This window comes from Mustela putorius, unplaced genomic scaffold (assembly GCF_011764305.1).
Source record: "Mustela putorius furo isolate JIRA1106 unplaced genomic scaffold, ASM1176430v1.1 tig00000275_pilon_pilon_pilon, whole genome shotgun sequence".
Taxonomy (NCBI): Eukaryota; Metazoa; Chordata; class Mammalia; order Carnivora; family Mustelidae; genus Mustela; species Mustela putorius.
The window spans coordinates 27,226,511-27,241,037 of NW_025421341.1; the positions used below are offsets into that span (position 1 = coordinate 27,226,511).

At 45.4% G+C, this 14,527-nt stretch overlaps 1 protein-coding gene across 1 annotated transcript in view; it reads right to left on the minus strand.

The window, feature by feature from the left end:
- Positions 1-14,527, minus strand: part of SERPINE2 (serpin family E member 2) — a 61,277-nt gene that overhangs the window by 19,816 nt on the left and 26,934 nt on the right. Inside the window, exons 2-3 of the mRNA XM_045078787.1 lie at positions 5,701-5,981; positions 2,679-2,906 (exon numbers count right to left, since the gene is read on the minus strand). Of these exons, the coding sequence (XP_044934722.1) occupies positions 2,679-2,906; positions 5,701-5,959 (487 nt within the window). The 5' untranslated portion in view covers positions 5,960-5,981. The remainder of the gene's footprint in view (positions 1-2,678; positions 2,907-5,700; positions 5,982-14,527) is intronic.

Sequence of the window (14,527 nt, forward strand, 5' to 3'; positions counted from 1 at the left end):
TGGATCTCCAGGGTCCTCGTGGGCTCTGCCAGGTAGGTAAGTGCCCCTCAGTGGGGCTGATCACTCCAAGGGGACAACACGGGACCTTGTGGGGGAGTTGTCAGCTGCGTGGCAGGTGGCCCAAGAAGCTACCTGTCCTGCGATGCTCCAAATGGTCCCACGCACTAAAGAAGTGTCCTGCTTGCTGTGCGGCTTACTCACACTAGCGTCACACTGGTTTTGCACCCCCGGAGCCCAGAACCTCGCTCTCTCCTCCATGTAAACACAAAGTTACCTGTTTGGGGACATGTTCTTAACGTACAGGGAATTTTCTAGGTGTGTGACTGCCGGGCATATCAAGTGGAGACTCTTCTTATTTTATTCTGAAATTTACCAAGAATTTTGCACCGTTTTAGAAAAAAGTGCTTCAGAGAAAGCGGAAGGCAGCTTGTGGTTTTCGTGTTACTGGCATGACAAAGCTGCCTCCATCTGTTTTTGTAGCTGTCAGTTCACAATTATTCTAAGAATATGACGGCTTTATTATGTTCTCAGGTGCAGCTGGTGCCCAAGGGTTTACCTACTGAACTACATACATAAATTAGTTTTGTTTTTCCTTGTATTACAGTTCAGCATATACTAATTTTTAAGAATTTTGTGTACTTCGGGGGTGGCTGGGGGGGCTCAGTTAAGTGTCTGCCTTCAGCTTAGGTCATGATCCCAAGCTCGTGGGATTGAGTCCCACATTAGGCTCCCTGCTCATCGGGGAGCCTGCTTGTCTCTCTGCCCCCCACCATTCGTGTGTCCATGCACTCTTTCTAATAAATAAATAAAATCTTTAAGAATTGAAAAAATTTTTTAAAAAGAATAAAAATTTTGTGTACGTGTGCACAGGTTACGTGAGCCATGGATTTCACTTCAGGACGGCAGAGCGAGTAGTAAAATCTTTGTTTATAAAATCTTATAAAATATAATCTTATAAAACCTTACAAAAAGATTATAAAAGATAATCTTATAAAATATAATTATATTATAATCTTATAAAATATAAAATCTTTGTTTATAAAGACGGGAGTGGGCCTGTAGGGTTGAAAAGCATGCCCAAGTCTTACCACACTCCCCCCTTCCCCAGAGGCAGTAAGCAACCGAGTCAGTGTGTGTCCAGGCAGTTTGAGTGTTGTCACGTGCACACAAGCATGACTGACTATTCCCAGCACACTGGGAAAGAAGGCTAGCAGGGAGCATTGACACACCACCGTCAACCAGCCATCTAGCTCTGAGCACCAGGGACCTCTGTTCTTAGGCCTCTAGGCCCAGAAAGAACCACTAAACCCTTCACACTTGCAGGTCTCCTGATCGTTCTGTGGTTTTAGGAAGGAAGCCCAGATCGCGCTGTCCAGGACCCTGTGGAGAAGGAATGCCGTTCTGGCTCCCTTCTGCCCTCCCTGGCCCTCCTGGTCCACCTCTGCACTAGTCTGCCACATGCTCTTGGACACTTGCGTCTACAAGTCTGCTGGAGGGTCGGGGGGCGGAGGCAGACTGGGCGAGCACGCGTTTCCATGCAGAAAGCCAGGCCCCCTCCTTCAGAGATTCGATACAGGAGGAGTCCAGGGATCTGCATTCAGAACAAATGCCCTGGATAATCCTGATGCAGGCGCCCCCGGAACCACGCTTGGAAACATACAACCCGAAAAGCCAGTTTCCTCATGTTCTGTCCTTGGGTCCCAATGGAGTCTTTGGGTCTCTTCTTGTGCCCTAAACTCAACCTCCTACAAAACAAGTTTCCCGGGTCTATATCTGCAGTCTTCCCTTTCCTCCATTGTTCTGGACCCATCCGTAGTCCAGAACATTTCCACATAGACCTCCAGTTTACAAATTAACAGGTTTTAAAACACCCACGTTAGACATCTCCTCGGTCTAATGAGAAGAGAAAGGCGTGTAAACGCGTAATCACGAAGCGGCGTGGAAAGCGCCGTCATAGAGGGGCACAGACCACGCATAATCACATGCCCATTGTAAGCCCAGAGGAGGCACCTCCTTCCCCGAGGGGATGCCAGCAAGAAGGAAGGAAAGCAAGGAGGGAGACCGATCCCGAATCTCGCAGGGGGAAAGGGGCAGGCGCAGAGGCGCATGTGGGAAGGACTGAGCAGCTGAACCTTCAGAGCGGGCCTGGGCCTGCAGGCAAGGCCTCCAGGGAGGAGATGTAGCGAGGGCGGGGAAGAGTCAGCGCGGCTGAATTCTACTCTGTTGCCAGGGCCGCAGGGGGAATAGTCCGGAACAGCACAGGGAGTGGTGGTGGCAAGAAAAGGGAAGGAAGGGCGCCTGGCCTGGGTGGCTCAGTTAGTTAAGCGACAGCCTTTGCCTCAGGTCATGATCCTGGAGTCCGGGGACTGAGTCCTACATCGGGCTCCCTGCTCAGCAGGGAGTCTGCTTCTCCCTCTGACCTCTCTTCCCTCATGCTCATGCTCTCTCTCTCAAATAAATAAATAAAATCTTTTTAAAAAATTAAAAAATAAATAAATAAAAAATAAATTTTAAAAAAGGGGAAGGAATATGGACGGAGTCATGAAACCTCCTTGAGTCCAGGCCTTTCACCATGGAATGGCCATGGGACCCATTAGAACCTCAGAGTCCCCCTCGTGTTTCCATTCACAAAATACAAGATAGTACAAAACCATGCCCGGGGAACCAGGGCCACTCACCCCTGGTTTCGTTCTTAACCCACATGTTGATGGAATCACAGGCGGAGGCTGGATCCTCAAAGCTCACGTTCTGGACTTCACACTGAAACACGTCTTTGTTCCGGGTGACAAAAGGCACCTCCATCTTGAAGCCGTTCTTCACGAACACTGCATTGGCCACGGTCACAAGGTCCTTATTCTTCTTGGAGCTGATGGCCTTGTTGATCTTCTTTAACACTTTACCGACTCCTAGAGGAGAAATTGGAAAGATGCAGCAATATTTTAGCGAGAATTCAGAAAAGCTATATATTTTTTTAAAATATCTTTCTTAGGATGGCAAATCAGAACAGTATAGACGAGGTAAGCGTGAGAGAGACCAAGTGTTGTGCTTCCTCAGTGGCCTTGTGTTAAGAAGGCGGAAGGGGGTAAATGGTAAAATTAAGTAAAATTATTAGTAGTTCTTAAAAATCTGTGGTGCTTTTAGCACCAAAACAGGATATTCAAGGCACGTCAACATCTTCCCCACATAGAACTCTTCCTCCTGGGAAACTTTCTTGGTGCCGGGTCACTAGGAACACTGGCAAGTGCTTTCTTACATAGCCATGGTGGAATAAATCCAAGGAATCTTCCTAATTCATTCTTTTTCTTTCTTAACAATCTTTGGTGCTCTTTCCTGCCAAAGATTTAACACTGCGATTTCTTTTTTTTTCTATTTTGGAAAAAAAAAATGAATAAAATGAGCATTAGAAAGACCATAAAAAATTACCAGGTGCCGCCATCCAAGAACAGTGTGATTTTTACCTGATCTCAAGCTCAAAAAGCACGGGGATTAATTTTATGGCACTGTAGCTTTATTTTACACGAGCCATTCATACATGCTCCATTTGGTTTTAGAACATGAAGAGGAAAATAAATTGTAAGGATGAAATGTGTTTCTGTAGTGAGCTCGAATTGCAGATTCTTGGGTTCCTCGCTTGGGGTCCTTTCAAAATGACACTGTCCTAAAACAGCCTGCAGGGGTCACGGTGATGGTCTCCTGGAGAGTCGACCTGGCACACACCGTGCATGTCCCTTCTCCAGACCCATTCAATAAGGGCACGGTGAGCTGGCCATGGGGCCCAGGGAGGTGACCCTTTGGCCCTTTGTTTGGCTTCTCATGACCCCACTTTCATGCTGTCCTGTGGGGCAGGTCCCCTTTATCAGTAATGGAACAGCAGAGGCCAAGACCCAGCACCTGTCCCTTTTGGCCACACCATCTCCTCCTCCACATGCCTTGGTCTCCCGCCAGGGAAAGAGTGGCGTAGTTCTTCCTCCCCTGCCCCAGACAGTTCTGCCTCTGCCCTCAGTAAGAGCATCGCTATCCTGAGTTCTCAGAGAAGGCCTGAGAAGCCACCTGGGCTCCCCTGAGCTCCCTGCAGCCCCATTCCACAACACAACGGCCAATAACTCAGGAGAACATAGGGGCAGGGGAAGGAAGCCACCCAAAGGCAACACTGCCAAAAATTTTAGAAATATCGCTTTGCATGAGTGTGGCTCAGTGTGAAACAAGAGTCCAGTTGCTGAGCTGGAACCGTACTGGCTGACAGGGTCTGGATGGCGCTGGGAAGGGCTGTAAATCCTAGCAGTGATTCACTGTCAAGCTACAAATCACCAACTGTTTTCCGAGCGTCCAGGCAAGGGGCAGAACGGTGTGTTCAAGTACGGAGTCCTTCCACGCTTCTGACGGGTGATCCAACTGCAGACTCATGTGAAACTGAAGGCCGTGTAAACAGAGTGCGATGCTTATGCATTTGGTTGGCAGCTTGGGAGGTGACACTGAACACAGCCACTGAAGGGCATGGAGCGAGGCACAGAGTTCTTGAACCCCTGCCCGCCCCTCTCATCTTCCTCTTCCAGCCGAAGGCATCAATGCAGTCAAGATTCTTAGAACTTTATGAGGCTAGCAAGAGTGGAGGAACATGGAAAGAGCAAGTCCCTCATTTTCAAAAAAAGCAGCAAAGACTCAAGAGGTGCAGAGGAACTTGCCAGGCCCACAGTGCTCAAGGTTCTTCTCCCTCAGCACGGCCCACGCACAAGAGGCCAGTCGGTGCAAGGTGGGTGCTGGGGGACGAAACCTGACCTAGAGCCACGAGGCACCAGTGCTAGGAGATGGGGACTTTGAAGTGTATGCAGATCATTCAAAACAACAATTCAAACCTTCTCCGTTGGGCCTGACTTCAAAAAAAGAAAAAAATTTTTCTTAGCTTTTTATTTTGAAATAATGATAGATTCACAGGAAGTTGCAAAACAATATACAGGGTGGCCCCCTGTGCCTTTTGCTCGGTTTCCCCAGTGGTAACACTGTGTAGGACTACAGCACACGACCTGGAGACTGCCACTGGTACAGTTCACAGTACTCAAAGACAATGCATGCCTTTTACAGGGATTCGTGTGTGTGTGTGCGTGTGTGTGCATACGCGTGTCTCTCTGCACTTTTCTCACCTACACAGATTCATGTGGTGACCAGCATAGTTAAGATACAGGACGGAGGGGCATCTGGGTGGCTCAGTCAGTTAAGCATCTGCCTTCACCTCAGGTCATGATCCCGGAGTCCCAGGATCGAGTCCCACATCGGACTCCCTGGCTCAGGAGGGGTTTGCTTCTCCCCGCCCCCCCCAAGTAAATAAATAAAGTTAAAAAAAAAAAAAACTTGAAAAAAAAAAAAAAAGACACAGGACGGAGGCTCCCCTGTGTTGCCGTCCATGGCCACACCCACCCACCCAACTCCCCAGTTCCCAACTTTAAAAAAAGTGTGTTCACAACCATGATGCACCACGGAGGTGGGGCAGATGGGAAGCTTTCTTTTTAGAGATGAGTGAGGGGGTGTAGCAAGACCAAGTGACTGACCCAAAGCTCCAAGGCTATAGAACAGAGCCCAGAATCCAGGCCTCCTGACTTCCAGGACAGCCACGTTGGTCCTGGGTGCCAGGACGGCACCAGAGAGAACCCTCCAGAAGCAGAACTCGCCCCAGGCCCCGGCGGCCAGAGCCCACAGGGCACGCACCATTCACGCTGTATCTCATCACCGTGGTGAGCTGCTTCTTGGTCCTGCCATCAGCTCCCAGCTGAAGCATCCCCAGGATGGACGCAATCCCGTGGGGGGACACGACCACGTTGTCATGAGGCCGGGATCTGACGATCTGATTGAAAACCTGGATTCCTGTGTTGGAGCCCAGTTCCTCCAGAGACAGGGGGTTGAACTGGGAGCACACATTGGGCAACGTCACTGTGGCCACAAGGAAGAAAGGAAAATGCCAATTCATGGTTCCTTTCGGCAAGGGCGACCTGAAAAAGCAGATTAAAAAAAAAAAAATATGTGAATTCTTCATGAACACCTTTGCGGGGACTACTTTATATTCAATCTAGGTATGATTCACTGTACTCAGTATAACTGAGTGTCCTGTTAATTTATTTAAAATAGAATAGCATAGATTAAATCAGTTTTTGCCATATTTTGTTAGGGGGCTGGGTGAGGAAGAGGAAGGGACCCTCCATGTAGTAGGCTCCCAACTACACGCCAGACCCCATTCAAACTTAACAACTACCCTTCATCCAACGGAAGTAGTATTTATGGAGAACTAGGGTGTGCCAGGCCCTTTTCGAAGCGCTGGGCATACAACTATAAATAGATGGGCAAGACCCCTGCCTTCCTGTAACAGAGTTTACACTGTAGAAGGGAGACAGAAAATCAGCCAGTCAGCAATAAAGTAACTTCAGGGAGGGATCAAGGCCACGGCGATAGAACACTGTGCCTTCAAATGAAGGACAAGGCAGGGACGTGAGGAAGAGCAGGTCAGGGAAGACATCCCGGCCATGGGAACACGGGATGAGTCCTGAATGACAAAGAAGCATCCCCCCACCCCCCAGCATGTGGCCACCAAGGAGGGAGTTGGGGGAGGACATGAAGAGGAAGAAGGGCCCAGACCCCTAAGGCCCAGATACCCCAGTGTATATGGTCCTTGGATTTTCTTCTAAGGGTCACAAGAAACCACAGGAAGGTTTTTTTAAAAAAAAAAAAAGAGAGTGAATCCCTCGGGTCGCTATGACTATCTTAAAACCTGTTGTCCTCAATTTTTTTTTTTTTATTATAAGCACATTACTTTCTTAATTGAGGGCTTGTTAATTAAAATAAACTTAAATGGTATCCTTAAATCTACACTAGGGCAGAACAATTGGTCAATTTGTCAATTGTGAGAATGGTACTTCTCAATTACAGTGATTTGTCTGAAATATGCTTTCTTCCTTGATTACCACTTACTGAGCTTCCTTTGGCTGTGACAAGTAAGAGGTAGGAAATTTACATGTATTTACAGAAAAGCAAATACTTTCATTAAATAAGAGCTTAAAGGAGGCAGTCAGCAAAACAAAAGCAGAATTCCTGACAGGGCTAATTTGGTTCCTCCCTTGGAGACCCGAACTTTGCGAAGCACAAGTTCCCAGAGGAGTGCGCATGTACAAGTGGGAGACCCATAGTGTCTTCAAAGAAAACGAAAGAGGGGAGCCTCTTAGGAAATGGGGGACCCAGAGTCCAGGGAAAGTAGGTGTCTGTGCTCCAAAGAAAAGGGTACCAGGAGCATTAGGTAAAATTGGCTTTCCTTGTCTTTACCTTTCTATGCATCTGTCCTGCTTCCCACTCCAGGTCATAGTAGAGGTTCAATAAATACATGTGGGATTAAGCCTGATGGCTTATATATTTTCGGTTTTTGTTAATTATTTTTTAACTGCATCAAAATAATGTTTATTGAGCGTGGCAGAGAAAGTGATTGAGTTTAGTCCTCAGCTGCACAGTGAGCTTCAAACATTTTCAGTGCAGAGTCCCCCACTGCGCCCCCCCACCCCACCCCAGGGCCACAAGGCGTATCACTAAGACCATCATTCAAGGTGATGTTGCAATTTTCTCATATGTTGTGAAACAACCACATTTAAAAAAAAAATTCAGAACATACAGAGCTTCTCCAGGACTTACTTGTCAAATCATTAATTGTGTTAAGACAGTCTGTCTAAATTCAAAACATGCAAGTGACCTACATACGCTCCTACTTGGGGCTTTCCCCTATGGCCAGCGTGGCCTATTTTGACTTTGGCACCTAGGACTGTCTCTAATACCATGACAATCCCCTGAGTTTCTTTCAGTCTCCTGGACATTGGAGAGCTTCCAAAGGCTGACTGTGAAGGCTTTACTCATTTCATCTAAAAATTAGCCTTCCTTCCCTCTGGAAATAAATTTCCTCTTTAAAACTTACTATGCCACAAAGCCATAAGTCTAAAACAATGTGCACAATCTTTGTTACAAATGGTCAAGTCCGGTCACAAGTGCCAGCTCTTCATCAATCTGAATTGTTGATTCTCGCATTAGAGTCCATTCCGACAGTATCCCGTATGCCTGCTCTCTACTCCCCAAGCCTCCCAAAGCAATCCTCCTGGATTAGCAACTGTTTGAATAAAATATTTGAATGTGCACACTCAGAAAGGACATCAAACTGGTTTTGCCTCTGATTGCTTCAAGCTGATACACCCACATGCTAAAAGTTTGTGTAGACAACTATGAAAGAGGCAGAGGGGATCAGCAAGAGAAACATTTAACAGTGCCAACCTCTCAGAGTCAGCAAAGATCGTCTCGCAAATAAAGAGCCATCTTATTTAGCAGAATTTTGCTTCGTTAGGACTTTTTTTTTGCTAAAAGAACAGTTTCATTATGAAGTGGGGGAAGACTGCCTTGGGTGTTTTTCTTGGATTCTTAGATTTGGGAAGTTTTTTGAGAGAGGTCTATGTGCAGTTTCCTAACAGTGCACCGGGACAGTGTCAGAGCTGTGCAGAACTTGGAATCGGAGCTATTTTTGATTGATGTTCTGGGCATAACTTCTTCTTGGCCTCAGTTTCCTAGGCTAAACGTTCCCTCGTTTAGGCCCACCTGGCTTATGTACATGTCTGAGACTAAGCTTTCGCTCCTCTCCAAAGTTCAGTAGCCAGGAGAGCGGGTGCTGATGCATAAATTACTTTGGCTTATGAAATTCTTAACTGATACATATTCATATCCAAATAGACACTCATTTACATGAAGTATCTGCTGGAGTTAATCAGGCTCTAAAATGCTTACTCTCTACGATGAGGAGATTCTCATTATGGGAAGAACATAGTAACCTCCTGTTTATTTTTAGGAGAAATTACACTTGAAACTTTCAAATAAGAGAGAAGGAATAAAGCTGTTGCCCAAATGTAGAGCATTAGTACAGAAGATCATAAATCTGTTTAAATGTTTCCATTTCTTGAATAATCTTTTCATAACAGTAAAACACACACACACACACACACTCCAAGACTCTGGTGGAGGCCATCACTGGAGGGAGATCATAAACCTATAAATAAAGCTGTCACCACAGGCATAACCTTTCAAATGCGGGATTCTCTTTCCCCGGGTACTGCCAGTGTCTCCTACTCCAAGCCTTTCCTTTCCAGTGTGGGGGATGTCTGGGCAGGAACTAGGCATGGCTCTGAGCTTCAAGTGAGATTCAGAGTAGTAAATGCCAGAGTTGGTGGTTTTACAAATGCCAGATCCAGAGCATATCCTTAACGTTGAGCACCGTCTCCCTTCCCAAGGGCAGACATTAGAGAAACACGCCCTCCACAGACGCCATCCCTTCAACGGTCACGTCCACACAGGCGATGCTCAAATTTGTGGCTCAAATCCTCAAACCCTCCGCTGAATTTCAGGGTATGCGTTCAGTTATTTGCTGCCTGCGCTCACCTGACGGTTCAGGACATTATCCTGGCCTGAAAAATTTTTCATGGGCAGATTATGGAGAGTCACTGGTCTGTGAAACCTGCCAACTGTCTTCTTAAAGGGTCTAGGCCTGGGTCTCTTGGTCTTTGGTTCTGTCCCTATCTCGCCACCCGGTGACAGCCTGTGGTCCCCCAACTCCGTCCACAGCCTGTGGGAGGCTGCTTCTATTTACCCGCTTCTCGGAATTTCCACAGTATCTCCTAACTGTACCTTCCATCTTGTTTTTCAAGTGTGCTTCTCCCTCCCAACTAAACTGGAAGCTCACAGAAAGTAGGGCCCTGGGACTCTAAAACCCTAGTGGCTATGGGGATTTCTTTAGGGCCTTATCACTGGTAGTCACTGAATCAGAGGTTGACGCATGGGACTAACCCAGCTGCTCAATGCCCACGTGTTTGGTTTGGAATAAAAGGCACTCTAAGAATATTTTAAGCAGCTACAATTTGGAAGATGTCACATGTGATCTAGATTTGGAGTTATTCTCAGGAAAAATGAAAACAAGTGGGACCTTGGTAACCCTGGGCTCTCCTTCCTAGGGCAGACGCCTTGCACAGCAACCAAACCACCGCTTGGGGCTGTGGTGCAAGCTTCCTCCACTCCCAGGCACCTTGTCCACCGTTGCCACCACTCACATCACCTCTCCCGGTTGTGCAAGCTTGTGACCAGACTCCTGCACTGAATCGGTGCTAACTGATCCAACAATGGCACATTAATCCAGCAGGTCACAAAAGATGTCGCTTATGTTCAACCTAATTGTCTTTTTTACAAAATAAAATCTATTTTACATATAAGACATGAGCAAAAGATAGATAAAGTGATACTGGTCAGCTGATAAATAGTAGGCTGTCAGCTCTATTTAGTGTAACAAATAAGATGTATGTGAACACTTTTGGGGGGGGAATGCTGGAGGACTCCTCTGACGATTCACATCTGTTTTAGGAGGACCCAGGACTGTCTACTAAATTGGCAAATATTCCATCCCTTCTCATTCTCTAAAATGTTTCAAGTGGTATATTTCATAAAATCTATGTATCAAAATCTTTATGTCATAAAAGATTTTACATATATGAAAAAAAACATAAATCCCCAGTACCCACCATCCTTTATAAAATAATGATCAACTTGGGGCACCTGGGTGGCTCAGTGGGTTAAAGCCTCTGCCTTTGGCCTGGGTCATGATCCCAGGGTCAAGGGATCGAGCCCCGAATGGAGCTCTCTGCTCAGCAGGGAGCCTGCTTCCCTTCCTCTCTCTGCCTGATTGTAATCTCTGTCTGTCAAATAAATAAAATCTTAAAAAAAATTAATGATCAACTCATGGCTTATTTTATTTCTTCTAAAATTAACAATTGTCTTGAAGCAAATTCTAGACATCATATTATTCAAAATAGCTTCAACACCTAAGGAATGAATACACACACACACACACACACACACACACACAGAGTATCATTATCCCCCTCAAAAAACAGTAACTTTTTACGACGTTAATATCTAGCCAGTGTTTAAATTTTTTTTAATAGTTTATTTGAATCAGGATTGAAGTAAGGTCCACACATTGCAACTGGTTGATAGGTTTCTTGCCCTTTAAAAAATCTTACCTCAGTTACTTTATCTTCAGCTTTTTCCTCTGAACTTTATTTATTTATTTATTTTTTAATTTGAGAGACAGAGACAGAGAGAGAGAGCTCCAGCACTGGCAGAAGAAGAAGCAGACTCCCTGCTGAGCAGACAGCAGGATGCAGGGCTCAATCCTAGGATTCCCAGGATTGTGACCTCAGCCGAAAGCAGAAGCTTAACTGACTGAGTCACCCAGGTGCCGTCCTCTGAACTCCATCGTTGAAGAAGCCAGGTTATTTCTCTTGTAGAGTTTCCCCCAGTCTAGATTTTGCTAACTGCATTCATGTGATGCTTGCTGGTTAACAAGTTGCTCTGCCTTCCGTACTTCCTGTAAGTTCACAGTTAGACCCAGAGTGGAGATCTGCAAACTCCTGGCCAGACCCTGTTCACACTTTTTGTTTTGGCCATGATTGCACTGAGCTCTTACAGCAAGTTGAAAAGAGTTGCCCACTTACAACAGAGACCATACAGCCACGAAAGCCAGAAACATCCACTACCTGGCCCTTTACAGAAGGTTTGCCTCCTCTGCTGTAGAGGCTGATCGGATTCAAGTATCTTTTTTTGCAAAAATGTTTCACAGAGGTGTTGTAGCGGGTGCTGGAAGCAGGAGAAAGTGGCCATATGTCTCTTTTTTGTGATGTTATAAGCTGCTCATGATCACTGCCTAAGTGCACTTATTAGGGTTGCCAAATGATGCTACTGTGGTTCTAACTTTATTAGTTGGAACACTTCTATAAAAAGATGTTTTCCATAACCAACCCATTTCCTTATCCTGAGGTTCATGTATAGCAAGGGCAGGATGAATGTGTGATTCATTTCTTAGACTCTTCTTAAAATGAGGATTTGGTTACCCTGTATCTCAGAGTTGATCAGAGGGTTTTTTTAGTTTCTTTGCTTAGTATAATTATGAACCTATGTTTTTCAACATATCATAAAGGGTCTTGATCCACTGAAATTTTATTATTTTTTCTGATGCTCACAATGAGCCTCTTCAGATGGAGCTCATATATAACCTCATAGTCTCAAGAGCTTCCTTGTTTTCTCCTTTGACAAGATGTTCCGGGTTCGTTCTGCACCCTTCCTGCCCTAGGTAGAATCAGCCTCTTCCTGAAGGAGCTCTGGTTCCCCTCAGTGGGAGACAGAATTTAGAGACAATCTGAGTATCCTCACCAAATAAACTCCAAATTAACTGTGGGAATCCCAGGCAATGTGGAAAATCTAAAATCCACTGACAGCACTCTCTGGACCACAGCCAGATGTTAAAGTTCAAATTATGAAAGAGAGACTGCTTACTGGCCAAAGATGAGAAAAAGATGGGGAACAGAGCTGGACATTCAAAGCTGGGCAGGGGTAATAAAAATGGATCATCCTCATGTGAAGACAGTTTGTCTTCTGGATCAAACAAGCCATCCTGATGGCTTGTGGGAACCAAACAATGAGAGTACCTTGTCATCCAGCATGACAAGGAGAGTCCCCCAGTTTATCTAGGTGGGAAGGAGTGACAACCATCCCCTCTCTTCAATGAAGGCTGACCACTACTCTTGGACTGGGAAAGTGCAGAGATATCCCTCTGGTCTCTGTGTTTGTAGGCTCCTGATTCTTAGAACCAAGGCCCCATATTGTTCTGCCTTGGGGCCATTTCTTCTTCTTCTTCTTTTTTTTTTTTTTTTTTAAGATTTTATTTGTTTATTTGACAGAGAGAGAGAGATCACAAGCCGGCAGAGAGGCAGGCAGAGACAGAGAGAGGGGGAAGCAGGCTCCCCACTGAGCAGAGAGCCCGAAGCAGGGCTCCATCCCAGGACCCTGGGATCATGACCTGAGCTGAAGGCAGAAACTTTAACCCACAGAGCCACCCTGGTGCCCCTGGACCATTTCTTCTACGGGGGCTACAGCAGGCAGAGGAAAACTGCACATTGGGTTATATGGAATTGTGACATCTCCTGCCAGTTCTTCCCAGAGAAACAAATGTGAAGGAAAAGTGCCAGGTTGCCAAAGACAGCTGTCCAAGTGGCCTTAAGTCTGTGCCGCCCAGCCGTCAGGCCCAAATACTGCCTGCCCTTCAGTACTTTGCCAACAGGCACAGGTCTAAGTCTGAAGGGTGTTTGGCAAGAGGCCTTCTAGGGACTTGAGGAGGTGATCCATGGTGATTAAGGCTGGATCTGCAAAGTAAAAGAGGCTGTTATGTGCGAATAATTGACATTAAGCCTCAAATATAGTCCTATGAATGCAAGAGGACGACTCTGGTCTCTCATACTTCTGCTGATGTTACTGAAAAGGATTCCACATCAGAATCTGTCCTCATTTTACTAATATCTACCACATTCTCTTACGACAGATGATCAAGCGTCACTGAAGTGCATGGTGATGCCCTTGGAAGTGTGCCGAGTGTTAGCAGAATGAATCAGCATCTTTACAACTTAGGAAACAGGAAATGCCCACTGATTACCGCGACAGCAGCCTGGTGGTTCTAAAATGTTCTTTCAGGTTACTGAGAGATGTTCACAGACCTCTGAGGAATTTTTTCTTAAATTTTTATCACACTTCAAACTGCTTGATTGATCTGTGACACTAATGAATTGAGCCAAAAGGAACCTAAAAATAGTCAGGAACGAAATTTCCAGCCAGTGAAATATACGGCAACAATGTTTAAATGGTTCCTTGGAAGAGACATTTTGTTAAGTACTAGCTGACATCTAAAAGTGCCTTTCCTCTACAGATCATTTATCTGAAATCTCTTGGGGTAAAGGGAAAGGCTAGGAGGAAGAATGCAATTGGGGCTTTGTTAGTTGCCTATCTTTTAGAATACAAGATTGTGGAACATTTATTCTATTTTCCTATAAGTGTAAGGAGAAATTCATCCAAGGTTCAAATTCCAATTTTACCATCCACTAACCAAGACATCCAGGGCAAGTCACAGTCTTTCCCAACCTCAGCTTTTTCCTCCACACTACATTAGAAATCAAATTCCAGTACTGGCCACGGGAATTCTGTAAGCACGAACAGAAACATAAGACAGTAACTAACATAATGGTACCCATCTCAGAGTGGTACCCAGTGAATGTTCGTTCCCTTCCCCTTGTCTTCCTCAATGCTCAAGACCTGAAATAAACTGATTTTTATTTCAATAGCAATTTAAAAAGTGTCAACGATCAAGCTAAGAAAATGCATCAGACACAAAATTTCCACTCTGATATAGCCCTGCCTGTATCTTTATAACATATTTTAAGGCAGAGTAAGATAATGCTAGCGTATTTCCTGGTCTCTATAAGCGAATGGGGGCATTCCGTTATGATGGGAGGGGAGGCGGGTATGTTCCAAAAAACGTTTACTTGTTCTGAGATATGTTTTCCTGTCTGTTGTCTCAGGTCACTAAGTCTAATTTATTTATGGTATCAAGTTCTATACACTTTCTTATTAGCACATTAAGATGTAAGAG